The 27947-nt window shown below is 36.8% G+C and overlaps 1 protein-coding gene across 4 annotated transcripts in view; it reads right to left on the bottom strand.

The window, feature by feature from the left end:
- LOC145674440 (uncharacterized) overlaps positions 1-27947 on the bottom strand; it is an 88742-nt gene that overhangs the window by 26121 nt on the left and 34674 nt on the right. For all 4 annotated transcript variants that reach the window (XM_081744500.1, XM_081744499.1, XM_081744502.1 and 1 more), the window contains exon 3: positions 11579-11698. In XM_081744500.1, coding sequence (XP_081600626.1) covers positions 11579-11698 — 120 coding nt within the window. The remainder of the gene's footprint in view (positions 1-11578; positions 11699-27947) is intronic.

Below are 27947 nucleotides of genomic sequence, written 5' to 3' on the forward strand. Positions count from 1 at the left end.
GCTACAAATTGCAAGGTTAGCATAAATGATTCATTTGTTTTCAAAAGGCTATATTTTCAAAAGTATTACACGTGCACACATGAAAAATACATGAAAAGAAGCAGAAACTCGCCAAGTTTGTACAGTGTGGCAGCACGAGTTCATTATCTTTCCGATCAGGTGTGGCAGTGTGGCAGTACGAGGTTAATACCTGTCGAAAGTGCAGGTAAAGCACGAAAAAAAAATTTTTTGTGTACTTGAATATGCCAGATGTTTGTTTGTTATAGTTATACAACGCAGTTTCAGAAGAGAGTGTGGGAAAGAACTGCCATGAAAACAGAACATTTTGCGGTGGTATCGGCAATTCAAGGACACTAGTTGCTTCTGTAAAGGGAAAAGCACCTGGCCTCCTAGATCTCCTGATTTGTCGCCCTGCGACTTCTTCCTGGCTGGCATTTTAAGGACCTTGTTTACGTACCCCCACTACGGCAATCCTTAGTGGAGCTCAAAGAACGCATCAGTGCTGAAATGCAGACAATTGACAGGACTATGCTACAAAATGTATAGAATGAGCTCGAGTATCATCTGGACGTGTGTCGTGCCACCAAAGGAGCATATATTGAACATTTGTAGAGGGCGTATAAACTTGATGAGTTCGTGGTTTGATAAAATGTCGTGGATAGTATCAACAAACGTGCATCTGCATATCGAAATTGTAATCACGCGTTAGCTAAATTCTTAGTGTGACGCTAATCGCATGTAAAATTGTTTCTAAATACGGCCCTTAAGTTTTAGTAATTTCAGTCATTTGCCTTACATAAAGTCATGTCCTGATCAGTAAAGCCATTCCATTTCGGAGACAGAGGAAGATTTTATCAGAAAATGCAACTCAAATTCAACTATCCAGTTAACTTCTTTCGAGTATTCATAAAACATAAATGTGTGTTCCTTAGAAATTGTCAACCATGGTGAAGTCAAGTTTTAAGTGGTATGCCCAACAAATATACCGGTACTTAAGGAGCGGTGGGAGCAGAAAAAATGAAATGAAATTACGTCCTACAATTATGCCCTTTAAGCTAAAGAAGACGGATAATTAATGCAAGGAAATTATTGTGAAATAATTCGTGGAATGAGATATTCGGGGGAAGTTGGAGAACCTTGTAAAAACTCATGGACACAATGTTGTCTACCACAAGTCACATGACAAACCATGAATCCCTGGCAGCTGAAGTGCACTTTCGACCACTAAGTCACCGTGTGTCCCAAAAGTAATGGCCGAAAAATGAAACCACAGATTCCTGGCACCAAAACAAGAAACAAGTTTGTGACATATTGTACGGAAGTGGTCAGGGACGGAGCTAGACAGGAACTTCACACCTGCCAGCGGAATAATGATAGGAGCTAGGAAGGGGTTCAGAAAGAAATATAAAACATATCGGCTTGACACGTTAAAAGCATGTTACATAACTGCGTCAGAGAATCTCCAACCGTCATTTAGGGATTCATCGAATGTCTGTACAGTAGGGGTAATGAAACGGCGCAGTAAAGATGGAAACCATACAGAAAAAAGTTGTTATCCATGGCACTACTGCATGCACATGAACAATGGGAGTCAAAACAAAGATTTCTTAGCATGGTTGCATAATCTCAGAGGGCAATGAAAAGTGGTATACCAGATATACACTTGCAGAGAGAGGGTAGAAATAAGAACAAGTGTAAGTAGTCGTGTAATGTAATGAAATAACAGGCAGAATACAGAGCGACATACAGTATTTATAGCGTAGTATCTTACACAGAGTAGCACTACAAACTACTAGATCATACGTGCTATCTATAAACGTACCTACAGAAGATGTTCAAAGTGCTGTCCTCCCACATCTATGCAACGTGCTAATCGTGAGTTTCGAATGAATTCCATCACTCCCGGTGTGTTGCGTAACTGTTTGCATGCATCTTCAATGCAGTTTTGTAAGTCGGCAAGTTCCTTTCCCTAAGTATGAAGTTCCTTTTCTCCAAAATTCGAAGCTGTCTAGCTTCGCCCCTGTCCACTTCCGATCTATATGTCATATACTTTTTTTTTCTGGTTTTGGTGTCAGGAATTTGTGGTTTCAGTTTTTTCCATTACTTTTGGGACACCCTGTATATATATAGGGTAATTCAAAATAAGTGTTACAAGCTAATATGTCGCAAACTCTACATAAAATAAGAAAAATTTTAAGAGTCAATGTACAACACAGAGGGGCCTAAAAAATGGATCAGACATGAGGTTCCCCACCCCCATTTTTGGGGGAGGGTGTGTACCTGAAATTTTGAACTGGGAACATAGGTCGAGTGATACCTCGTTCGAAAGAGCTTTGAAAATTGAACAATTTTTTTGTTGGAAACAATTTTTGATATGGGACACCGTTTTCAAGATGGCCCTCAGAAATGGTCCTGTATCAGATAAAATTTCCAGTACTTATAAATCAGAAACAGCTGAGTAGAAAACGATCAAACAAACAATGAAAAAGAAAAAAGCTATAGGCAACGTGGAATGGTATTGTCGCGGTGTCCCCAGGGTCCCCATCATGGGGTCCTGGGACCAACTTGAAAATTTCAAATGAGAATATAGGTCGAGTGATACCTTGTTTGATAGATCATGGAAAGCCAAACAGCTTAGTACAAAATTTGTTTTGATTTCGGGCAAGCCTGATTCAAAATGGTCGCCGAAAATGGTTCCATGTTCAGATACAAAGCGCAGTGTCCAAATTGAGAGTTAAAAGCCAATATCCCGCGAACTATTCATCAAATAAGAAAAGTGTTGAGTCAATGTACCGTACAATACAGACGGCCTAAAATATGGGTGAAACACGAGTCCCCCCCCTTTGGAGGGTAGGGTGTACGTGGAATTTTCAAATTGCAACATTGGGCGAGTGATACCTTCTTTGATAGATCGTGAAGCACGAAACAGCTTAGTACAAAAGTTGTTTTGATTTCAGGCAAGTCTGTCTCAACAGAATTACCACAAGCTAATATCCTGTGAAATAGTAGAATAACGTTCAGTAGTTTTACGGGGTATGTGCGATATTAAAAATTGTAATTTCAATCACTGTAAAGGAAATAATATCAACACTTACCGTGTCACAAATGATGCTCGATATGTCCTCCATCCTGCTCCACACACCTTCGTAAGCGGCGGCATAGGGATGTTCGTACAGCATGAAGCATCTCTGAAGTGATGGACGCACACATATTGAATACGCGCCTTCAGTAGTTGTCGGTACGTTGGACATTACCCGATCCTTAACATAACTCAGAGAAAAAATCAAATTGGGTTAGGTCAGGAGATCATGGAGGCCAGGCTTGCCCGAAATTAAAACAAATTTTGTACTAAACTGTTTGGTTTTCCACGGTCTATCAAACAAAGCATCACTCGATCTATATTCTTATTTGAAATTTTCAAGTTGGTCCCGGGACCCCATGATTGCCCTGGTGACGCCGCGACAACACCATTCCACGTTGCCTATGGCTTTTTCCTTTTTCATTGTTTGTTTCATCGTTTTCTACTCAGCCGTTTCTGATTTATAAGTAGTGGAAATTTTATCTGATACAGGACCATTTTTGAGGATCACCTTGAAAACGGTGCTCCATATAAAAAATTGTTTCCTACAAAAATTGTTCAATTTACAAAGCTCTTTCAAACGATGTATCACTCGACCTATGTTCCCAGTTCAAAATTTCAGGTACACACCCTCCCCCAAAAATGGGGGGCGGGAGGAACCTCGTGTCTGGCCCATTTTTAGGCCCCTCTGTGTTATACATTGACTCTTAACATTTTTGTTGTTTGATGTATAGTTCGCGAGATATTGGCTTGTAACACTTATTTTGACTCATCCTGTATATATATAGCTACCACATCATAGGTTACGAAACAGATGCTGAACATAGAATAGATAGGTTAGAAACAAGGTAGTATTGAGGAAGGCAGAAACATAAAGGTTATAATAATGAATAAAGGGAAACAGAACTACTAACGAAAACTGTGAAGACATAAAACAGGACGAATAGTACAATATGATAACTAAGGGACAGAAAATTCGTACAAAACAAAGAGGCGCAGCGATGACAACCTTTTCTTTCTTCCTTTCTTTCTTGCTGTCTGTCTGTCTGTCTGTCTCCCTCTCTCTCTTATATATAATATACAGGGTGCGAAAGAAGTTCCCGAACGGCCAAATATCTAGCAAAATATACAAATCAGCAAAACAAACAAAATGTACTAGTACTTGTAATGTACCGGTACTTGACTGCGGAGATAGAGGTATTGAGCTCGATTCTTGCACACAGTAACATTTTTATGTGTATTTTTCTATTCAAGTAATGAATTCATACATTTTAACTTCGATAAAAATAACGCATTTGTCCATAAGTTATTAACGTACAAGAAAATACAAATGGCGACAAAAATGGTTTGTTTTTGTTGTAAATAACGCTAAGAACTCCAACCCTATTAGTAAGAACCACTTCAAAAAGCTAGTTTTCATAACAATTACATAACAATACATGTAATAACAATACATCTTAAAACATGGTGATGAATTATGCAAGTTTCCTTGAATCCCTCTTATAACTTTGCATGTCATCTCTTTAGATATTAATTCGTCTGCAGAAATAGGCTTGAAATGTTTGTGGTATTGACTACCATATTTTTGACAAGGCCATTTTCAAAAATTTCCTGTTTCCCTTGTAACCTGCAGGTGGTTCAGGATGTAAGCCAACATATCAGTTGTACCAATCTCTTCAAATGAAAAATTATTGGCTGCAGTGCAGTTGGTCATAATATATTGTCAATTAGAGACCCTTCCAGTCTTCACAAATCGTCCTGAGGTAGCCATTTACTAAGTATCACAATCAGGTTATAACCACGACGGCAGAGCAACCAAGCAATGCGTAATGGCTCAGCATGCACCCTGCCACCGGATACCTGCACAGTCTCAACTCGGCTGCATCCACTGTAGCACTGTCAACTGTATCACTTACTCTTTTCTTTAGTGCCTCTCAAGTTTATCGGTATATTATTATGACTATCAAATGCTGAACTGTTCTGAATCGTGTTTTATTTATCAGAGAGAGAGAAAAAAAATCTTTCTGCAACCGTAATTTTTATTTACAGGATAGACAATCTTTCTGCAGCCCGTATTTTCTTGCTGCGACATTGTCGCACCATCGCATGTTGTTCTGCCTTGGGTCATAAATGTAATGTCAAACAAATGGACTTCCATTAAAAAAAAAATCGTTTCTGTATCAATAATTTATTGATACATTTCATACAACCTCTGATTCTATCTTTACACACTGTCAAGGCCCATGTTTCAATAATGCTTTCTTTGTTTACTTTTATTAGGTTGAAGCTATTCCTCAAACTATGTTTGGTTTCTGAAGATCAAGTTCATTAAGAGCTTTCAGGCATGTCATAGAATGAAATCAACTGGACATTTTGTGTGAAAATTTACTTCATGTTAACCCTTTTCAATTCTGGCTTTCTTAAGGTAAATTAATGACTTTCAGTCAAGCAATTACAGCATCATTCCTATGTATCCTAGGATCATGGCTCGTATCTAATTCTCTTCAGAACAGAACAGTCTTTCTAACGGTACCATTCACATTTCTCTATCACGTCATTGAGGCGGGAAAGTTTGAGTGAAAATAGGGAATTTTGGTGAAAAATTCCTTTTCTCTAAGTTTGGGTTCCTTGTGTTAACGCACAGATCTCAACATCAACTGAAAAATACTAAGGGGTGCACGAAATGTGTGTACAATATTTGAAGCTTCTATCTTGAATAGTAAGGGCGGGAAAAATATTTACCAATGAGTTAAGAACATCTCCACAATGCCCCAGATGGTCCCAAAAGACCCGGATTTGATATAAAAATTTCGTGAGACATTCTAGGGTCATGTTTTGTGTCTCATTCTCTTTAGAATAGAACAGCCTTTCAAACGGTATCATTCGCATTTCACTATCATGTCCCTGAGGCGGAAAATATTGAGGGAAAATAGGAATTTTTGGTGAAAAATCACTTTTTTCTAAGTTCGGGCTCCTCTGGAGACCCTGTGTTAACCCTGTGAGTGGGGGATCTCAAAAACAGCTGAAAAATACTAAGGGCAATACTAAATATGTGTACAAAATTTCAGACTTCTATCAAGAAAAGTAAAGGAAAAAATATTTACCAATGTGCTACAAATATCAACACAGTACTCCAAATTACCGTATAAAACAGGAAATTCCCTGAGACATCCCTATTTATCCTAGGATCATGGTTTGTACCTTACTCTTTTTAGAAGAGAACAGCCTTTCAAACGGCACCATTTACACGTCTCCATCATGTATCTGAGACGGGTGAATCGCGAAAAAAGAACTTTTATTATTTTTTTATTTTATTTTATTTATTTATTTATTTTTACCTTTTTGGCCCTCTGGATCCCCCAATGTTAACGCAGAGATCTGAAAATACTAACAAGTAAACCTTACGTTTGGGTGAATCGAGTTGCTGACTGAGACACATATGAGAAAGTAGTACTAAATGCGGTCAGTTTTTCAGTGAAGTTGTAGGTGCGAAGCTCCAGAGGTTTAGGAGATGCAGCTACCAGAACATCACATGGAAGTACAGAATAGTCTTCATACAGTTGGAGGTAAAAGCTCTGTAAGACCTCTTGTAACGACAAAAGGTGAATAATAAATATATGGGTACATATTAGGACTAGGGGGAAGTCATATAGTAAGGGTATACCTGACGGCGGCCATCTTGAAATCCGCCATTTTGAATTAAGGTTAAGTTTTTAAAATAGAAATAGGGTCATGTGATACATGATTTGAGGCGCAAATTTAATCAGAAAAACAATGGTGACGTTAATTTTGATTTACGCGCAATTGGTAAAAAGTTACAGGGAAATTAAATATTATTGCAGCATATGTATTAGTCCTTTACCCCACCTTGTAAATTTTGTGTTAATGATAATAATTAAATAAAAAACAGGTGGATAAATATTAGGTCTATGGTAAGAGTTGCCTTGATGGCGGCCATGTTCAAATCCGCCATTTTGAATCAGTCAGGTGTGCTCACTGTGAGCAGAGCATTTGTGCAAGTCATGCACTCTTTTCTGAACTACATATTGATTGTACTAATTGAGGACTTTTCTGGAAGAAAGCCCAAGTTCAATTATGACTCAATTCAACTTTGGTCATTTTTCCTTAAATTAGCAACTTGTTTATGCAATAAAAAATGCTGGTTAATGATAAAGCAAAAATGGTTATACCGTTGGATTTATGGTAAAATTTGCTATTAGTAAGGTGTCACTGTTATGCGTTTTGTTTAAAACTTTTGTCTGATTCAAAACGGCGGATTTGAACATGGCCGCCATCAAGGCAACTCTTACCATAGACCTAATATTTATCCACCTGCTTTTTATTTAATTATTATCATTAACACAAAATTTACAAGGTGGGGTAAAGGACTAATACATATGCTGCAACAATATTTAATTTCCCTGTAACTTTTTACCAATTGCGCGTAAATCAAAATTAACGTCACCATTGTTTTTCTGATTAAATTTGCGCCTTAAATCATGTATCACATGACCCTATTCCTATTTTAAAAACTTAACCTTAATTCAAAATGGCGGATTTCAAGATGGCCGCCGTCAGGTATATCCTTACTATATGACTTCTCCCTAGTCCTAATATATACCCATATATTTGTTATTCACCTTTTGTCGTTACAAGAGGTCTTACAGGGCTTTTACCTCCAACTGTATGAAGACTATTCTGTACTTCCATGTGATGTTCTGGTAGCTGTATCTCCTAAACCACTGGAGCTTCGCACCTACAACTTCACTGAAATACTGACCAAATTTAGTTCTGCTTTGTCATATGTGTTTCAGTCAGCAACTCGATTCACCCAAACGTAAGGTTTACTTGTAAGAGACGCACTAAATGTGTGTGCAAAATTTGAGTCTTATAAGTGCAAAAGTAAGCTCGCAAAAAAATAAAAAATAAAAAAATAGGCCTAACAGAAATTTATTTTTTCTTATGACATCATCGCCCCCTTTGTCTCGACGCAGACGCAGAGAGATGTGAAACCATATGTAATGTGTTCTACAATGCCTCCATGCTTAAAAAAAAAAAAGTTTAATCGAATAGTAAAGATACTACCCTACGTATAAAAATATGTGATAGAATTTAAAAGGACTAATCAAATTTAAATTATATCAATAACTACATTTATACTAAACTATCTTGTTTTCATGGAGCGCAATGACATGGAACAATACCATGTCTGGCAAGTATTCTGCTGATTTACCAGAGGTGTAGCTGATGAAAGGTCAGTCAGTCATCCTGAGTGAGGTTTTCTTGGGTCTATCTCATTCACACCAGGCAAGGATGGTACTGTACCTAAAATAATGGTCCCAGCCAACTTTCTTCCTTCCCCGATTCTCCAGGTAGTGTGATCGCCGAGGGACGTCATCCCTAATACGTTATGGGTTAACATGGCCATATCTACCTAATGCCCAGAAATCTAATCCTTATCTTTTCCTGTAACTCCTTTATTTAATTTTGAATCACCAGGACAATTTATCTTCTGGAATTCCAAACAGCATCATCTCCGGAATATAACCCAGGGCCGTACTACAACCCAGGGGCCCACCACGAAGGTACTTTCTAGGGGTTCCACTCACATTATGTATTACCCCCTTCCCCGACAATAAAAAAGTCCGGGAATGTCACTCGGATCAAGTTTGTTCAAAAATCTTACAATGCAGATTTAAAACTTTTTTTTTTAGGCAGTAATTTCTGACCTGACTGACTGATCTGACGTAATGCCCAATCCTACATTCTTCTCTTGCAACTGTACAATCATCTGCACAAGCTCCATTACTTCACATCTTGAACATGTTGAGAGAGGACCATCATACAATTTTTAGATGGGCCTCCCATTATATTTTCCCGTTCCAGGGCCCCCAAAGGTCTTAATCCGGCTCTGTATATTTTCTATACGGAAAAAAACGGTGCTGTAAAATGTAAATTATTATTTAGTTTCAAGTTATGGAATCGTTTGAGATTTCAATTTCGCTGAATACTTCAATATTAGTAAAATTATAAAGCAGAGTGGGAAATCAGGAACCTTTCAAGGATTGAATTACGAAAAATGTGAACGGCTGTTTTCGCAACATTATGGGCTGGCAACGCTGGTCTGGGATTAGGTGACTGTATTGCCGGTACTCGACGTATTATCATCCTCCGTTCCGTTACTCCCATACGCGAGGAGTGCGTAACGTGTGCCTTTTTGTACATATACCGCTACTTACAATACGAGGCGGACGGCCCACTGAAAAATTCACCGTCCAGGGTCCATCGGGAAATTCCCCGGTTTCCCGCCTGGCCAGTACGGCGTTGAGATAACCTACCGTATTTACGTGAATCCAAGACGCCCTCAAATGTAATACATATCCCCAATTTGTGAAGGAAAATTTTGAAAAACAAAATCCTAGAATGAGAGACGCACCCTTCACGAATATGAAAAAAAAAAAAAAAAACTACACTGCATTGATTTTAAAGAATGAAAAAATCATAAACATGGGAAAACAAATAGTGATGGGAAAATAAAGGAACATTGAACTTACTGCTGGAATTTATGGTATATTCATGTGCATCTGCTGATACTTTTTTTTCCTAATGTAATTACGGTACACCACCTGCTTAAGTCAGTTTATCATTGCCAGTATCATATTATCATACTAGCATATATTACCCGCTTCGCTGGGTTGAAATGAAAATTTAAATGCACAACTCCATATCTCATGTATTTAGTACCCGTGAAATATGCTGCTTTCGTTTTTAATGGCATCGATTTTAGCAGCATCGGAAAGATCATTGATCAATTTGGCGACCCCATAAACTATGGATTCGACACTAATATTGGTCATTTTCGATCATTTTTAAAAATCTCTTTCTCCCCCAAGTTGCGGGGTTAAATTTGAATTTAAACGGGATCGAAAGTATCATTGTTCATCTAAGTGACACAGAAAACTATAAATTCGAAACTGGCAATTTTCGATCATTTTATATATATCTTTCTCCCCCTTCCCCACGTGGCGGGGCTGATTTTGGATTTAAAAAGGATCGGAAATGTCACTGTTAATCTGAATGATCCCGAAAACTATGGATTAGACATAATATTGGTAATTTTCGATTATTATTATTATATACAGCTCCCCTCCCATCTTCCATGCTGCGGCACACGGCATCAGAATGTCAATCTCAGCTACTTCTAAATCTATGGATTTAACACTAATATTAGTCATTTTCCATCATTTTTAAATGTTTATCCCCCCACCCCTACGTTGTACCCTCCCCCTTCCCAACCATCAGGGCAGAACTTGGATTGAAACAGCATCAGAAGTGTCACTGTTTCTCTCATCGACCTCGATAACTATGGATTCAACACTATCGGTTATTTTTGATCATTTTCAAATTTCTCTCCCTCAACCCTACGTTGCATCGTCAAAGTGAATAGCCTAAAGCAATCCCTGCCCCTAAACTCATGTGTGTTGAAAATTTGATTGAGATCGGTCGGGTGGTTCAAGAGTAATGAAGTCACAAAGGCAGTCATTTTAACTTTTTTTTACATATATCTCTCCCCTAGGTTGGCTCGTCAAAGTGAAACGACAGAAAACAGCAAAGGCCGACCCTCATATATGTTGAAAATTTGATCGAGATTGATTGGGTGGTTCAAAAGTTATTAAGTTTTATTAATTTTTATTTATATGCCCCCTCCCCTCCCCCTCCATTAGGATCTACCGTTAAAGTGAAATTACAAAAATGTTTCCAGATCCGAACCTCATGTATCTTGAAAATTTGATTGAGATTGGTCGGATAGTTCAAGAGTTATTAAGTTACAAAAATAGTCAATTTCAGTCTTATATAAGTTAATTTATATATATCTCCCCCTCCTTCTCCTTCCCTACGTTGTTCCGTCAAATTTAAATCATAAAAACGATCCCAGGTCTGAACCTCATCTATATTCAAAATTTTATCAAGATCGGTCGAGTAGTTTAGGAGTTATTAAGTTTTATTTATTTTTTATACCCCCTTCCCCACCCCCTCCCCTTAGTTCTACCATCAAAATGAATAGCCTAAAACCAGCCCAGCCTCAAACCTCATCCATGTTGCAAATTTGATCGAGATCGGTCGGGTGGTTCAGTAGATTTAGAGTCACAAACATAGTGATTTTCAATTTTATATATATAGATATTATACCAGTATGTAGCAATTTTTTGCAAAACTCCATCTCATCTGGCCTAAATTTGCATAACTCAAATCTAAGATGCATCTTGATTTTGCGGGCAAAAAATTCACAAAAAAAAGTACGTCTTAGAATCGCGTAAATACGGTACTTTCTTTCTCTCTCTCTCTCCCTCCCTTGTAAGTGTCGATAAATGACAAAATGGTTTCGGTGATCTTTATCTGGAAACTCCCTATGAATACAAAGTATAAAAACGTTACACACATGAAACAAAACGTCACTAACCAAGTTTATTAAACATAACAATGAAACGAACAACTCACCATATGTACAACAATGTTACACATATTGCAGCGAAACTTGAAGCCATTATCTTCTTCCTTATCCAAACATATGCAACACAGTTCTTCAATGTCAGCAATAGAAGGTGCAGTCCTTTGGATCTAAGGAATAAGAATAATTACATGTAAGATTGTGGAACCTGGAGATAAGAAAGATTTTCAGCAGCAATATCAAAATCATTCAGTTCTGATCCGCTACACGCTTCAAGATAATATTATATTTCACTAGTATATTTAATTCCTTTCTTACTATATTTAATTCCTAATTCACATATTAACCACTTCCCGGTTTAAGCCGAGTTATTTCGTTTTACTAATTATGTCACTTCTGGTTTAATTAGTCAAATGAATTCAAACCAAAAAGGACTATTTTTTTCATTCGCTATTTGCCTCAATTTCAAGAGGAACATGCGCATACTATCTCTCTCTTTTTTCTAAACTCGTTAATGTTTGTGGAGATGTGACGTCATAAAACGGTGCTCGGACTAACCCGAGTTAACTCGTACCTTTTCTAAATGGAGTTGAGTTGATTTTTGTTTAGCGTCCCTTTCAGCAGCGAGGCTATATGAGACGTGGACCTACTGATTAACGTGGAATTCGAACCACATGAGCTCCCGCCGGGGATCGAACCCGGGTCTCCCACGCCAAAGGCGCGTACGCCAACCGCTTAGCCACGGAGGAGCTTTTTTTTCTAAATGGAACATATACACACATATAAATGTACATTGTCGTCAAGAAGGCGCTATTTATTTTGAATAGGTACAAAAGATCACAAATAAAAGGATTACAATTCGGCAAAATTGTTTGTGAAGGTATGTGCATAAAATAATGCTCGGACTAACCTAAGTTAACTCGTCTCACTAACGTAATAGCAGGACTGTAACATATATGATTGTGTATTTTGCATGTTTGGGCCCTAATTGTTTGAGGTGTAAGCTATACTATTGCTAGAAAAAGCAATTATAATGTTGAGTTCTATACTGCAGTAATCGTGGCTATTGATCGTATAAGCAGAAATAAAGTTTTTTGGTTGACATCTATATGGCGGCGACTGTGTGTTACACACGAAAGCAAGGGGCAACACAAAATGCTACATTGCAATCTGCACACCAGAAACGCAATTCACGTCGAATTTTCGTGACTATGTTGTACACGAAATATTTCGAAGTAAATCACGAAAGAACGATAGACGAAACAAAGTGCGAATTTACTCGTGCTGATCTAAATTGAAACAAATGAGGAAAACGTAATAACTCGGGTTGGTCCGTCAGGACCTGGTTACTTTGGACAAAGTGGACCGGGAAGTGGTTTTAAACTTTTTGAGATAAAGTATTTTGTGTTTGAGCGATGATATCGCCAGACGATTACACGACTTAGAAACTGGATTAAGGAAATAAAATGGTCTCCGCTTTAGTAAAAGTATCATCCAAACATTTGTTGATCGCAACTAGAAAAATCTAGAATACTATCAGTAGAATTGATTTCACGAAACCACACTCTCAGTGAGCCTCATAGACTTAGTAAGCTTGTTAAACACTGGTCTTAGCAACGTTGGAAAGCTTCGAGAAAGAACACCCTATTTACCCGACTATAAGACGACTCCTCAATTTTTGATGAGATTTCAGAATTTTCTTACTTTTAATTAATTCTGAATAAGAAAAATTTCAAGTTGTTTTGTTGATGTAAAATACCTTCAGATGCACCAAAAAGTTAATACTACTTCTTGAAAACTTACGCTCATTATTGATTGTCTAAATTATAGTAATAAACTGTACCGTAAATAAAAATTACGGTAGTTCACGGTACATTAATTTTTCAAAACCCATTTTACTGTATTTAAGTCAAAATAACAATGACTACAACAATGGGAGTTTATTTTAAAGTTCTGGAAGAGCTATTATACGAGGTAAAATCATTCACTTCAACAACCAAAGCTTAATGTGCGAATGTAAGACGACCGCGTATTTTTCGAATGTAGAATTTCGAAGAAAGAAAAAAAAAAAACTTGTCTTATAGTAAGGTAAATGCGGTATTTTCATATCCTCCCTAAAAGAATATAAATGATAATAAAATATATATGTGTAATTGTCAAACAAAGCAAAACGACTGGTTAGTACATTTGAAAGTCTGTTCTAAAAGTTGAACTTAAACTTGCCATCTGTCATAGGGGAGATTATTTTATTTGTAGAACAGTTTATTAATCTATTCAATGCTAACCTTATTTTTATATTCCCATTCACGCCACACACGCTCCAACATATCTGATGAAACGGACTAGATGGCAGCATTGATACGAACTTGCACCTCTTGCAGGTTTTGAGGCAATGGAGGTACAGTCCGCAGCAAAAAACCTGCAACATGAGCATGTAAGTTTATTGTCAAACGACGAAGTCTTTTGCTCCAAAGTAAGTGTGCAGGTGAGGACGCCGAGGCTTCTCCTGGGTGATTCGTGCCACTTAGACGTTATGTTGATTCCCTGGGCTGTTAGGCGTAGTTTCACAATAAGCTTACATGGTCATGTTGCAGGTTTTTTTTTTTTTTTTTTTTGCTGCGAACTGTACGTACACAATCCTTTACGTAACCCCATAAGAAGAAGTCATAGACTGCCACGGCGGCCACTTCTGAAAGACATTATCATCATTTCCGGCACGTCCAATTCATCTTCCTGGAAGCCGCTCATTCACATTTTCCCGAACATGTAAATGCCAGTGAGGAGGTGGTCCATCTTGTTGGAAAATAGTAATTGCCTTCTTCTTCTTCCAATTGTGGAAGTAAATTAGTGACCATGTAAACACAAATGTGCTCACCAATAGGTAAGCACAAAGTAAACATAAGTGAATTTACTTTTTCTGTGCTTGATCCCGTCCATTATTAATATTGTAGTCCATTGTTCACATACACAAAAATATTTGAGATTTTTCTTTCAAATATAACCAATTTCATTTATATACGATTATCCAAAGCGACGTAATATAACTTTAAAGTATGATACTATTTTTATGAACACGCTGTATATTTAGATAGACAGATATAAATATGTACATACAATTAAAGCAACAACCAACAAAGCTCAAGCAGTATGGCTTAAAAGGAGACGCTGAACACAGTTAAAAAGCGGTAATATCAGCAAGTGAAAAAAAAAAACTGACGTTTCTAGTTAAAAATTTAATTCATATAGTAGGTTAATAAACATACTTGTGAAAGAAAATATAATCGAATTTAAAACTACAAATATTTTATTTAACGCCAAGCAGAAGAAACTTCCTGGCTGAAATATATGTGAGTGATTAATATGACAAGGCTGACAATTACACTAACACTTTTTTAAATCTTCAAATAACAAGATACATGACTACTTAGGAGTGTAAAACATGCGGTAATTAGTACAATGTTTAATGTTTCTCGTTCTCTATCGCTTAAAAAAATTCAAAAAAATAAAAAAAATCGCGCACTTTCAGAACCTTGGAAGAGCCAATCGCATTAAATAATTTCAAAGACTAGTGTGAAAATTAATATCTACTCGCTTATAAAGAAAACTGATAAAAGTCTTTAAAAAGTAGTAAAAAGCACTGGAAGCGTCAGAGTTCTATGACTAATCTTGTTTAGCGTTTCGATGCATGTTGCATTACACATTAGATGATAGAGTACCGAAATATGCACTCTCCTCCAAAACGTAATTGCGTGTATGAATTTTTTTAAAGTTCCTTAAAATAAGCTGCTTGGCAACAACGCCTTGAAGGAATAAATACTAACGAGACTTCCGAAAACAACCCTGTTTCAAATAATCAGCTTCTGATTTGTTAATGGAATGTGACTTTTAGAACAAAACAATATCTTGAGAAATGGAGGAAACTTTACTAGAATTAACACACACACACACTTTTCGGCAAAAACTAAAAATTCGTAAATAATAATAATAATAAAATAAAGAGAGTTGCTAAGGAGTTGGTATTGAGACAACTCAAAAGTAATTCTGTAATTGTTTCGATAGCCATGCGTGTTGTTTTTCTGTGCTGGGATTCATTACTTCTGAACCGGGTTCGAATCCGACTAGATATTATTATTACTTAAATTTTTACTATTCTTAGTTTACTTTTTTGATTCTATGATTCATTTCTTTCTTGTTTTCTTCCAGAAGTAGTCACGTTTAAGAATTTTCGACGATTTTCCAAACACCAGGGAAACGAATAATTACAGCGTTTTAAGTCTAACGATGAAGAATTAACAGAACATACAGTGAATCACATTGAAATGTTTCTTCTAAATGTAGATTATTGGTTAATAACTTGGAAGCAAATCTGCTAAGACGTCACAAATCGGAACACAATTTTCTTTATGATAATGGCTTCATATGCAGGGGATGATCAAAAATATGGAAACACCTGGTATAAAAGAGGCAGCCATTTCAAACACGACTTGCGTCTAAATGGTAGGTGTCGCTGTGGTCACCGGCACATCCTATGAGCTATACAACCTAGCCAATTGAAGAGATGGGGCAGTTACAGTTCAGCTACCGATCCGTGCAGGTTATCGTGAATCATGTCTGAGCTAACAGAGTTTCAAAGAAGGCAAATTATGGGGTTTCCGAGACTAAAGTAGCAGAAATATTTGGTGCATCAAGAGGCACAGTCTCGAAGATCATGACTCTCTACGAGTGTTCCGGAAAAAACGCATTAGCAAAGCATCAGCGTGAACGCAAGTATGTGTTGCGTGATAGAGACAGACGCATATTAGGTAGGATTGTGACCATGCACAAGATCACCACGGCACCAAAACTCACAGCTGAGCTGAATACAGTGTTTACAAACCCTGTTAGTGTCAAAACAGTCAGAAAAGAACTCCACACGCAAGGTATTTATGGCAGATCTGCAATTTCCAAACCACTCGTGACTGTTGACCATGCTGCTATACGGAGACAGTGGTGCAATGCCCATAAAAACTACAAAATGGAGCAGTAGATAACGGTCATCTGGTCGGACGGGTCTTCCTTTACATTGTTCTAGCTGCTGGCCGAGTTTACGTGTGAAGAACGCCAGCACAAGCGCACGATACAGACTGTTTGTTATCAAGAGTGAAGCATGGTGGTGATTCAATGAAGATTAGTGCACCCATATTCTGGTGTTCTGCCGGACCCATCATCACTCTGCATGGACATATTACTGCCACGGACTACGTAACCATTTTGAGTGATCAGCTGCATAATAGGGTGCAAACTTTGATCCCAGATGGTAATGCCGTGTTTCAAGATGACGGAGCTCACATCGTCCAGGCCTGGTTTGATGAGCACGAAGATGAAGTGTCACATTTGCCTTGGTCTCCACAATCGACAGACCTCAATATCATTGAGCCCTTATGGTCAGTTTTGGAGACCAAGATGCGAGCCCGCTACCCACCACCGACGTCTCTACAACAACTTGCAACTGTCTTGGCGGAACAATTGGCTGAGGGTTGTAGGCTGTAATGCCTCTGTATTATAACATCCTTGCTCTGAGAGCATTTTGATGGTGTACTCTCTACCTAAAGGTACTACAGTAGCCGAACTGCAATAATTCGAACTATTAAGTCGTTTAAGAGAAAAAAGAGAAGATTGCCGTGACAAGTTATCTGAAATCGTTCTGATGCGCCAAGACAACAGAAAGATTACAGGTGTAACAACAAACTGCAAATAAATGAATAAACAAATAAATAAAATAAAATAACAAAATGTTGCCTCACCAGATTTACTAAAGTATCCTCAAACCTTTTTCGTTCCCCAGTTTAAGAAAAAAGTTTAAAAGACTACGTTATACCAGTGACGAAATGGTTATTATGACTGAAAGTGATTTCTTCAACACTAAAATTCGACATTTCATTTTAGCTTCACAAAAAATTTCCGGATGGGTGTAAGATGGGACTTGAACTTAGGAGTAACTATGTTAGAAAATACAAAAGAAAAGGTTTCACACCTGTGCGACATTTTATTGTTGGTTAGGTTAGAAAGTTATCAATCATCTCCGTGTTATAAAAAAAAGTGTACACGAACAGCAGAAAACTTACAAAATAATAAAAATTAACCAATGAGATTCGAACAAGGTTTAAAAGTATCGAATCCAAATACAAACAAACAATTTAACACGCACGGCTATCGAAATAACTACAGAGTTATCCTTCAGTTGTATTAATACTTAACGAACTCCTTAGCAGCCCTCTTTGTTCTTGACGATTTTTTAGTTTTTGGTAGGAAAGCGTGTACGTCTTGTTGAGCCATATGCAAATTTTTTCGCGATTAGCAAGGAACGAGGGATAGCATAAGTGATTCATTCATTTTGAGAAGGCTATATTTTCAAAGTATTACACGTACACATACGCATCGTACATACATGAAAGATATATGGAAAGAACCATACACTCACAAAGTTTATACACCCTCTACAAATGTTCAGCATGTGCTCTTTTGGTGACACGACACACGTCCAGACGATACTCGAGCTCATTCTATCGTAGCATAAGCCTGTCAATTGTCTGCATTGCAGCACTGATGCGTTATTTGAGCTCCACTAAGGATTGCCGTAATGGGGGTACGTAAACAAGGTCCTTAACTTACCCCCACAGGAAGAAGTCGCAGGGCGTTAAATCAGGAGATCTGGGAGGCTAGAGGAACAAAGCTAGGTCATTTTCCCAATCCAGCGATGCGGATGTTCATCGTTTAGGTAGTCACGAACTGGGATGTGCCAATGAGGGGGTTCCAAACTCTACACAACACAAACTTGGTAAGTTTGTGGTTCTTTTCATATATGTTTCATGTGTGTACATGTAGTACTTTTGAAAATATAACCTCTTCAAAACGAATGAATTATTTATGCTAGCCCTGTATTTTGTTCTCAACGTAAGATTGCAATAAGTAACAACTTCGAAAGTCTCGCTCAATGCGATGTTCCCAAACTGCTTATTTTAAAGAATTTTAAAACAAATCAAGCTTGTAATTAAGATTTCGAGGAGTGTACATGCACAAAATTCTCTGCACTATACTTTCGGGTTGGCTTCCTGTTTCACGTGCTGGTGAAATGTATGAAATGACTTACCAATGTTAAGCCTACCACATTTATTCTTATCAATATTATTAGATAGATCATACGACAATTTACTTACCTAATCGATTTTATGTTAACGTTGAACAACGAAATATATCCAATATAATTCGCCTCGTCGTATTCACATAGAGGCTAGATATGAGTAAAAAATATATTCAAGTAACTTATAATTAAACAGTAAGAGCCAAATAAGTGCTGTGGGTAAGGATAATACAAGAATAATTCAGTTACTTCCTGTGGTTTAATAACTAGTGTGAATGTAGATTTGTAACAACTGAGAGTATTGAGAAATTATGACATGTGGAAAGATTGCGCAGAAAATTTAAAAAAAAAAAAAAAAAATACACCCATAAGTTAAAGATACATTGAAATAAGGAGGACAGATTTTACGGATGCAGTACAGACAGTGAACAGAAGTTGGACAGGCACAAAATTATTTTTCAAATATGAACAAGCAATTTCAATGAGCAAGCAACCATCACCTTACTACGATATACAAAACCACAGCACAATCATGCGACACACTACATAGTGAAAGCCAGGTTTAAAATAAATAAATTAAAAAAAAAAAAAAACACCAAGGGATTCAGACACCAGAAACAAGCAAGAACGAATATTTTGAAATCATACCTTCCATTCCGGATCCAAAGTCCGAAACTACATCTTAATCATTGAAGATGCTTGACGTATTGGACGAAATCAATTTTAGTGAGTAGTACACTAAAATAAATATATAAATAAATAAAACGTGAGACGTAATATATGTATAAAAGAGTAAATTTACTGACTTACTCATTCACTAACCAATAGATCTCCAAAACTCCGTAGCATAGACCTTGAAAATTCGTGGAAATGTTCCACTTGCATCCCAGACTGTATATAAGACGAGATTTTTCGAAATACACTATTGTTTTCTGTTTACCAGATCTACCAAACTGTCAAAGATGTGAAACTTGGTACAGACCGCTCGCTACGAGAAAACTCTATACAGAGGGGAGATGGGGCAAAGAGTGCAAAAAGGACGACTCTATGTTCAGAATCTGGGGGTGAAAAATAGTTTATGCTTGGCCTTTCCGTGTGGGACACAGTGTGGTAATTAAAGGGAGGAAAGGGGGAAATCCCGAGGCACCTCTGAACACGTCCCCAGAACCTCGCTCCCTTTGTGCTTTCTGGTGGGGGAACTTGGTAATTACATCAAACCTTCATGTGTAATTACAAAAATTAAATTTATGAACAAACTAGCATATATTACCCGCTTCGCTGGGTTGAAATGAAAATTTAAGTGCACAACTCCATATCTTATGTGTTTAGTACCCATGAAATACGCTGTTTTCGTTTTTAATGGCATCGATTTAAACAGCTCCGGAAGATCATTGATTATCACGGCGACACCAGAAACCATGGATTCGACCCTAATATTGGTCATTTTCGATCATTTATCTATCTATCTATCTATATATATATATATATATATATATATATATATATATATATATATATATATATATATATATATATACCCTCCCCTATGTTGCGGGCCATGGAATCGGAAGTGTCATCGTTCATTTCAGCGATCCCCAAAAAATGTGGATTCAGCACTAATATCGGACATTTTCGATCATTTTTAAATATCTCTTTCTCCCCCTCCCTCCAAGTTGCGGGGTTGAATTTGAATTTAAACCAGATCGGAAATGTCACTGTTCATCTGAATGATCCTGAAAACTGTGAATTAGACACTAATATTGGTCATTTTCGATTATTATTATATATAGCTCCCCCTCCTTCATGCTGCGGCACACGGCATCAGAATTGTCACTGTTAATCTCAGCTACTCCTAAACCTATGAATTCGACACTAATATTAGTCATTTTCGATCATTTTAAAATGTTTATTCCCCTCCCCAGGTTGCTTCCTCTCCCTTCCCAACTATCAGGGCTGGATTTGGATTGAAACAGCATCAGAACTGTCACTGTTTCTCTCATCGACCCCAAATACTATGGATTCAACACTAATATCAGTCATTTTTGATCATTTTTAAATTTTTCCTTTCCCCCTCACGTTGCATCCTGAAGGTGAATAGCCTAAAGTAATCCCTGTCCCTAAACTCATGTATGCTGAAAATTTGATTGAGATCGGGTCGGGTGGTCCAAGAGTGATGAATTCACAAAGGCGTCATTATAATTTTTTTTTTTTTTTTTTTTTTTTACATATCTCCCCCCTCCCCTAAGTTGGCTCGTCAAAGTGAAAAGACGAAAAACACCCAAGGCCTAACCCTCATATATGTTGAAAATTTGATCGAGATTGGTTGAGTGGTTCAAATGTTACTAGGTTTTGTTAGTTTTTATTTATATGTCCCCCTCCCCTCCCCTAGGCTCTACCGTTAAAATGAAATTACAAAAATGTTTTCAGATCCGAACCTCGTGTATTTTGAAAATTTTATTGATATCGGTCGGATAGTTCAAGAGTTATTAAGTTACAAAAATAGCCACTTTGTCTTATATAATTTGATTTTTATATATCTTCCCCTCCTTCTCCTCCCCTACGTGGCTCCGTCAAATTTAAATCATAAAAACGATCCCAGGCCTGAACCTCATCTATGTTGAAAATTTGATCAAGACCGGTAGAGTGGTTCAGGAGTTAAGTTTTGTTTATTTTTATACCCCCTCCCCCTGCCCTCAGTTCTACCATCAAAGTGAATAGCCTAAAACCAACCCAGCCTCGAACCTCATTCACGTTACAAATTTGATCGAGATCGGTCGGGCTCTTCAGGAGATTTAGAGCTATAAACATGGTGATCTTCAATTTTATATATATAGATAAGAAATCATCAGTTTTCAACTTACTACTAAGGAATCTGTATCGAAATGGAATCTACTCCGAGAAGACATAGTACAATATTTTAGTACAATGAGTTATCCGAAATGTTGAAAAGTTACATCTCCTGAACTGTGAACAGGTTCAGGTGTGTTGCAGTCTCTGGTTTAGTTTTGTGTTTCGTTGAAAACTATTTTACTGTGAACAATGGATATAAGACAGTTTTTCAAACGCAAAGTAAATGATGAAAAATTGGAAAAAAACTAGCAAACATGAAAAAAAAATCATGACTCAGAATTCTTTAGAAATACGCTATACGCTATATACATTAAGGAAAAAAACTGATTTTTCAAGTCTTTTGCGAAGAAAATAGTGCAAACAGAAATCATAACCTTTTCCATATTGTACATGGGTATTTCCTTGCGACTAAAACTTTGTTTTGGAATGCATTGAAACTGCATTAATTAACACCGTGAAATTGACAGTTAGTCTGCACTCTCTTAGTACAGGTATATTTTGGTCACACACTAACCCCCCTTCCCCCACCTCAAAGTGCTTCAATTTCTACACTGGTGGGAAGGGTAATGTATCAAGGGTTGCCAGCATGGTGCAATGAATTTACAGTACATTGACCTTCGAAAATTTGCACGAGAAAAGTACCAATCGAGAACCGGAATCATTTTCAAATAATGAGGTACTCTTTTTTGTATACAGTGTTCTTTATTTACGTAATTCAGAAAGTATGCATAACTCAAGTAAGTGAACATAGTAGTGAAAGTCAAAACGAAATTTCGTGACCTTTTCTTTCTCAAACCATACAATTTAGTAACATTCTCAACAGCGAATTTGGGTGCGAATTTTCATGCATGCGATAGAAGCGTGCTTTGATTGCGATTTAGTAGCGTCTAAAGCCGACCATAGACATCTTTGGTGGTGAATTTTGACGTTTTATAGAATAAAATTTTCCAGTCCATACTTATATTTGTATAGATTAAAAAAATTGTGACACAAAAGCTAAATTTCGCGACTTTTTCTTGACTTTCATGACCGTTTTATGATTTCATGACTTTCGCGACCCTGGTTGTTCGTGTGAACGAAAATGTGTTCCCTACTTATGAACACTTTCAAGTAAAAAGACTTAAGTAATAAAATATTCCACTATCACTGATTGTTCCAGTGTAAATTACATACCTTTGGTGTGTGGAATCACGGATTTCATTTCAGATTAAACGCAAGCACAATTTAATTTGTGTCAATAGTCTTTGGCTCTACTACTGAACTTTCACGATCCCTAGGTTTCGAACTACATTCTATATAATTACAGCGAAAGTAGTAAAGTGCTACCACTGACCATCCTGGACTATATGAGACGTGGAACCACAATTTTATGTTGAATCGAAACAACCGTAATGGGTTCAAATTTTAATGCTCTCCCATCGGAAATCGAACGTGGGACCACATCTACTAATGATACACGCGCCAGCCTTTAGCTAGAGCAGTAAGTAAAGTCAGTAATACATTTGTTATATGATATGATAACCATTTCAAGAAGAGGAAAATCATTGTGTTAACTTCATAAAATCAGACTTTGGCAATAGTGTTCTCCTTTGCAGTCGATGCCATTACTTCTGCTGGTGTACTCTCTTCCGTCACAACTAAGTCTTCTTGATTACTCACTTGTGGTTCACACACATCACTTGCAACTGTTCCATCTACTTTTATGCTTTCTTTTTCTTCTACTAGAACCTCGGAATGACTTTCAGCAGTTAAAAGTTCTTCTAAATTCTAGCGCATTTGCGTCTTCTGTTTCACCTATGTCTCGTTTCAAATGTAAATCATTTGGCCCTACGACCAACGTAACTATATAATGATTATCGTCGTCACCATCATCATCAATACTAACAGCTTCTGGTGAGGCCGACTCTTGTAAGATCTGAAATCTTGTAAGATCTTGTAAGAGATTAAATTGACAGGTAAATCATTAAATCTAGGTTACTGTGACAATCACTAGCACACACTTGATTAACTAGTCATGTATTTAGATCAGAAATAAATATTTAAACTGAATTAATCTTGAAACCCAAGAAACATATTTTATTTTGTTTCATTTCTTCTGCAAAGCGAATCCTTTATTTTTCTCAGGTAGAGAATTTTCTTTGTAGTTCAGAAAAAAAAAAAAAAAAAAAAAGAAAATGTTAAGACGGCAGCCGCGCTCAAAGACCACCCACCATAGCACCTCTCGACTCAACGCTAATGCACTGCCATTGTTAGTGGAGAAGGAATCTCTGAGGACATAAGGTGAGCAATCTTGAGAACCTCACGCAGCAGACAACCAGGAATCAAAAATTTTTATCTTGCATCTTCGCAAGTGCATATGAAGTTCACCAAAATCATGTACTAGCAAGAAAACGACGCTAGAAAGCCAAGCCACGCCACTAACCGATTTTTTGGAAAATGGTGTCACGGACCCACAACAGCGAATCAGAAGCAAAAATTCAAAATTGACACAAAGAAAAAAGAAGCTTTTTTTTTTTAAAGAAAACTTCGAAAAACGCCTCAGCGGAAGAGAAGAACACCTCAAGATCGTCTATCGTACCGAGCACATCTACATTACGCTACGTCATACCTAAATACTCAGGCAAAACATATATATTTTTAAGTGCTTCATTCAATAAACATGGCAGGCTAATACTATAGTACCTGCCGGCTCGGTGCCCACATTTTATCCATAACTAATTACGTCCGATATCGATTTTTTCTCTTGTAAATATTTAATACATTATTATGGTTATCGCATTATTATCAGGATTTAATTGTGACGCTTCATTTTATTCGGTGAATTAATTGCTTTTGGTGACTGTGAGCTGCGTGCATCGAAAATGTCTAGCACTATGCTATCAGTGAAGGAGGAATAGGCAGAAGTTTGTGGTGCTGTCGTGCTTAATAAAAACTATTTTAAATGAAGATGAACGTGCCAATGGATAAACACTTACAAGTAGACATATCGACGCATCCCAACACCATGAGAATAGAGAGGGACATAGACACGAGTTCGAAGAAGCTCGTCAACCGAGACAGATGCCCTACCATGAGGAGAGATAGACGCTCCAGGCCAACGAGGACTTCCAGCAAGAAGAGGACTTCTTTTCCGGGATGTGAACCCAGGAAGCTGAGCGGGAGACGCTACCGGAAGACTTGGAAATGGACACTAGGAACCACTGTGGTACTCAGGAAAGTAAAGTGCAGTTTTCTTATAAAGTGTGGATATGTAAGCGGAGAAGGAAAGTCTTCATAAGGTAGGATGAACAGTTTTAATATTTTCTTTATTGAGGAAAAACAGAGGCCAATTTCCGGGATTCGTGATCTTCTCCGTACCCACATTTTTTTTTAAAATAACCTCGGGACATTGCTTATCCATTCGGAACTATCCGTAAATTCTAAGAACATTATTTTTTTAAAAATATAGAGAAATAATCTAACCTTGAATGCATTTCTAAAATTAATTTATTTGGTTTAGAAATTATTAATTTACATATTAAATCATTACAATGAATTTTTGATTATTTTACTGTTGAAATCCGCATATCTGAGTTAAATATCTAATTGTGCATTTATTTAAAATTGTCATTTGTAAATATTAAAATTCTGGAAGGTGCCATTAACATCATTAACAGGTAACTGAATATTTATCAATATCAAGTGTGAGTAATTTTATTTATTTATTTTTTTTTTAAATATGAATTGCGTGTAAGATGTCTGCATATAGTATAACTTCAATCTTGATAAAATCATAATCTAACGTGAAAATATAGTTGTTCAGATTCTATTTTTTGTATAGGTTGTACTAAGGAAATTGGTGCTAAAGCATCAAACAAGCTCGATATCATTTTATTGTAAATCGTGAATTATTATTATTATTGTTATTAAAAGTAACCATTGCTAAGGAATTTCCAAAGTCGTGCTATTTCAAGCAAGTTGTAGACAAATAAGTGTATATCTTTTTTAAAATTTTTAATTTTACATTACTAGGCGGGAGTGAATTCTCGCATCATTAAGAACATTGGGATTATACTTTAAATATAAACCTTGACCAACTTTCTTCGAAAAATTCCATCTGCGTTACGCAAATAATTAAGTTCTTCGTAAAATAGTTCCATAGATTTATATGGAAATTTATTACTAAATAAGTAAATAAACATTCTTTATACTGCAAATTTCGTCAAAAAGAAAGTTTAATTTAGTGCTGTTTGTTTTAAAAGACTTTTAACCTTAGTTTCAACTACATGGTGGAATTCAATAGGAGTGGACGAAAGATTGTGAACGCTTTGATTACAAAAGATCACTGCGTAGGTACTATCTTAATTTACTTAGTACATATATGATTAAGTTAGGATTATAAAAAATAAATTTAAAAAACTTCCTTCCTCATCTTTTTCTGTTTTGATGTTCAATTCTCAACCCTATATTTTCCGAACAGAATGAGAAAAAGAGAATTTAGAGAAAGAAAAAAATAAATAAATGAACACTCAATCCTTTCCTTCCCGAAAATAAAATGATCAGGAATAAGGAGATTGTTTAGAGAAAAATTAAGAAGAGTATATTCGAGGATCATTTGGGAAGTTCTCGGAATGACGTACCAAATACTGTTTTATCTCTTGAAAATTGTGTTTATTCTTCAAGTCTCCTTGGCACTAAAAATCGAATCTACGATGTTCTAAAGGTTTTATGCCATTGCGAAAAGAATATTCATCTAGGCCTGCAAAAATACTTCTTCTGTACTTCAAGCTCTTTGAAGAAAATACATCTTCAGCAAGGCATTTTTTCAATTTTGGGTAGCAAACGAATCATACTACACTCGAAGGCTCGAAAAGTCCCGGACCTCAGATCGCAATGGCGACTGGAAATACGAGTCTGGTGCCTATCTAATTTAAGGCCAACACGTGTAGGATTTTGATTATTACGGTGCCCGGTTTTTGAATTAGCGCCTAGCTCAGAAGAAAATTTTTCGAGCACTGCGCACAACTCATTCATTTTAGCCATTGTAACGACACTCTATGGTGACAAGGATTCTCATGATGCATGACAAGTTTCTTCTTCGATAAACGTGTCCTTTTTCAAGAAGTTTGCACAAGAACTATGCATAATTTCAGTAGTCAGATGAAGGCAAGAACAAGGTAGAAATGCAACGCTTAACCTTAAGACGACAAAAGTCATAAAAAATTAATACAAATGGTAATGTGTTAGATGCAAGTCGATCTGGTGGAGAAAAATGCAATCAAGACCAAAGGTATCCGTCTGGTGTGGAATGACATCTACCAGATTCATTGGTTCATAAGTGATGCGCAACACTATGAATAGTGAACGGTATTTGGAGATACTTCGGACGTATGTATGACCTATGATTCATGGATGGGAAAATTGGAAGGGAATTGCTGTTCATGCAAGATGGAGCTCCGCCCCACTATGCAATCACAGTGAGAGCATGGCTTGATGAAAATTTCCTTGGCAGATGAATTGACCGCCGGGGACCGACAGAATGGTCTGCATGCAGCCCCGATCTAACTATATGCGACTTCTTCCTTCAGGGTTGGGCTAAGGAACACGTGTACAAGGTAAAACCAAGGGATATTAACAGTCTTGAACAAAAGATGTCCGTGAAGTGTTTGCAAATTCTAGTTGAGATGCTAAGAAGAGCCCTGGATTCTGTTCCTAAAATATTCCAGAAATATGTTAAAAAAAAAAAAAAAAAAAAAAAAAAAAAAAAAAAAAAAAAAGCTGTTGCATACGTAGAAATGTAACTTAATAACCAAATGGTACACACTAATAATGTATTCAATGGAAATAAAACTGTGATAAGTTGTTTACTTTTTGAAATATTCATTGTTTCAAATAAGTATTGACTTTAGAACCACCCTGTACAGTATTACGAATCGTAGTAATACCACTAAACGGAAGTGTATTTGTTCAGTGTCCCACCATCCTACATTTATTTAAGTTAAAAAGCGCTCAATTACGTAACTTTGTTGCCGTAATTTCGGGAAATATTCCTCACTAACGCTAATGCCCATCAGCACTGTCCACAGGTTATCGTGAGATCACCGACACCAAGAACCACTACATATAATCTATACTTAGATGAATGGCTGTCTATAATAAAGCTAAAGCGGAATCAGTGTCATAAAAATAACTGGGCGCCATTTAAAGAGCATGTAATGAGGAGGGGTGGAGTGGAGATATGCACTGGACTGATAAATACATGAAAATCCCTCTACATTCGAGTCCTTTTGGATAAGACTACGAAAATAATGATCATCATTGTGCCTTTCCCTTAACAAGTTACCTTAAAATCAGTATTTCTTCTACTAAACCACTAAACTTTTTTTTTTTAAATTTACTCTCTCAATACTCTTATTTTTTACTGCCGTACAGGCATGCTTATCTATATATGTAAAAATAAAAGTAACTAT

Source organism: Thermobia domestica, chromosome 17, assembly GCF_964235325.1.
Source record: "Thermobia domestica chromosome 17, izTheDome1.hap1.1, whole genome shotgun sequence".
Taxonomy (NCBI): domain Eukaryota; kingdom Metazoa; phylum Arthropoda; class Insecta; order Zygentoma; family Lepismatidae; genus Thermobia; species Thermobia domestica.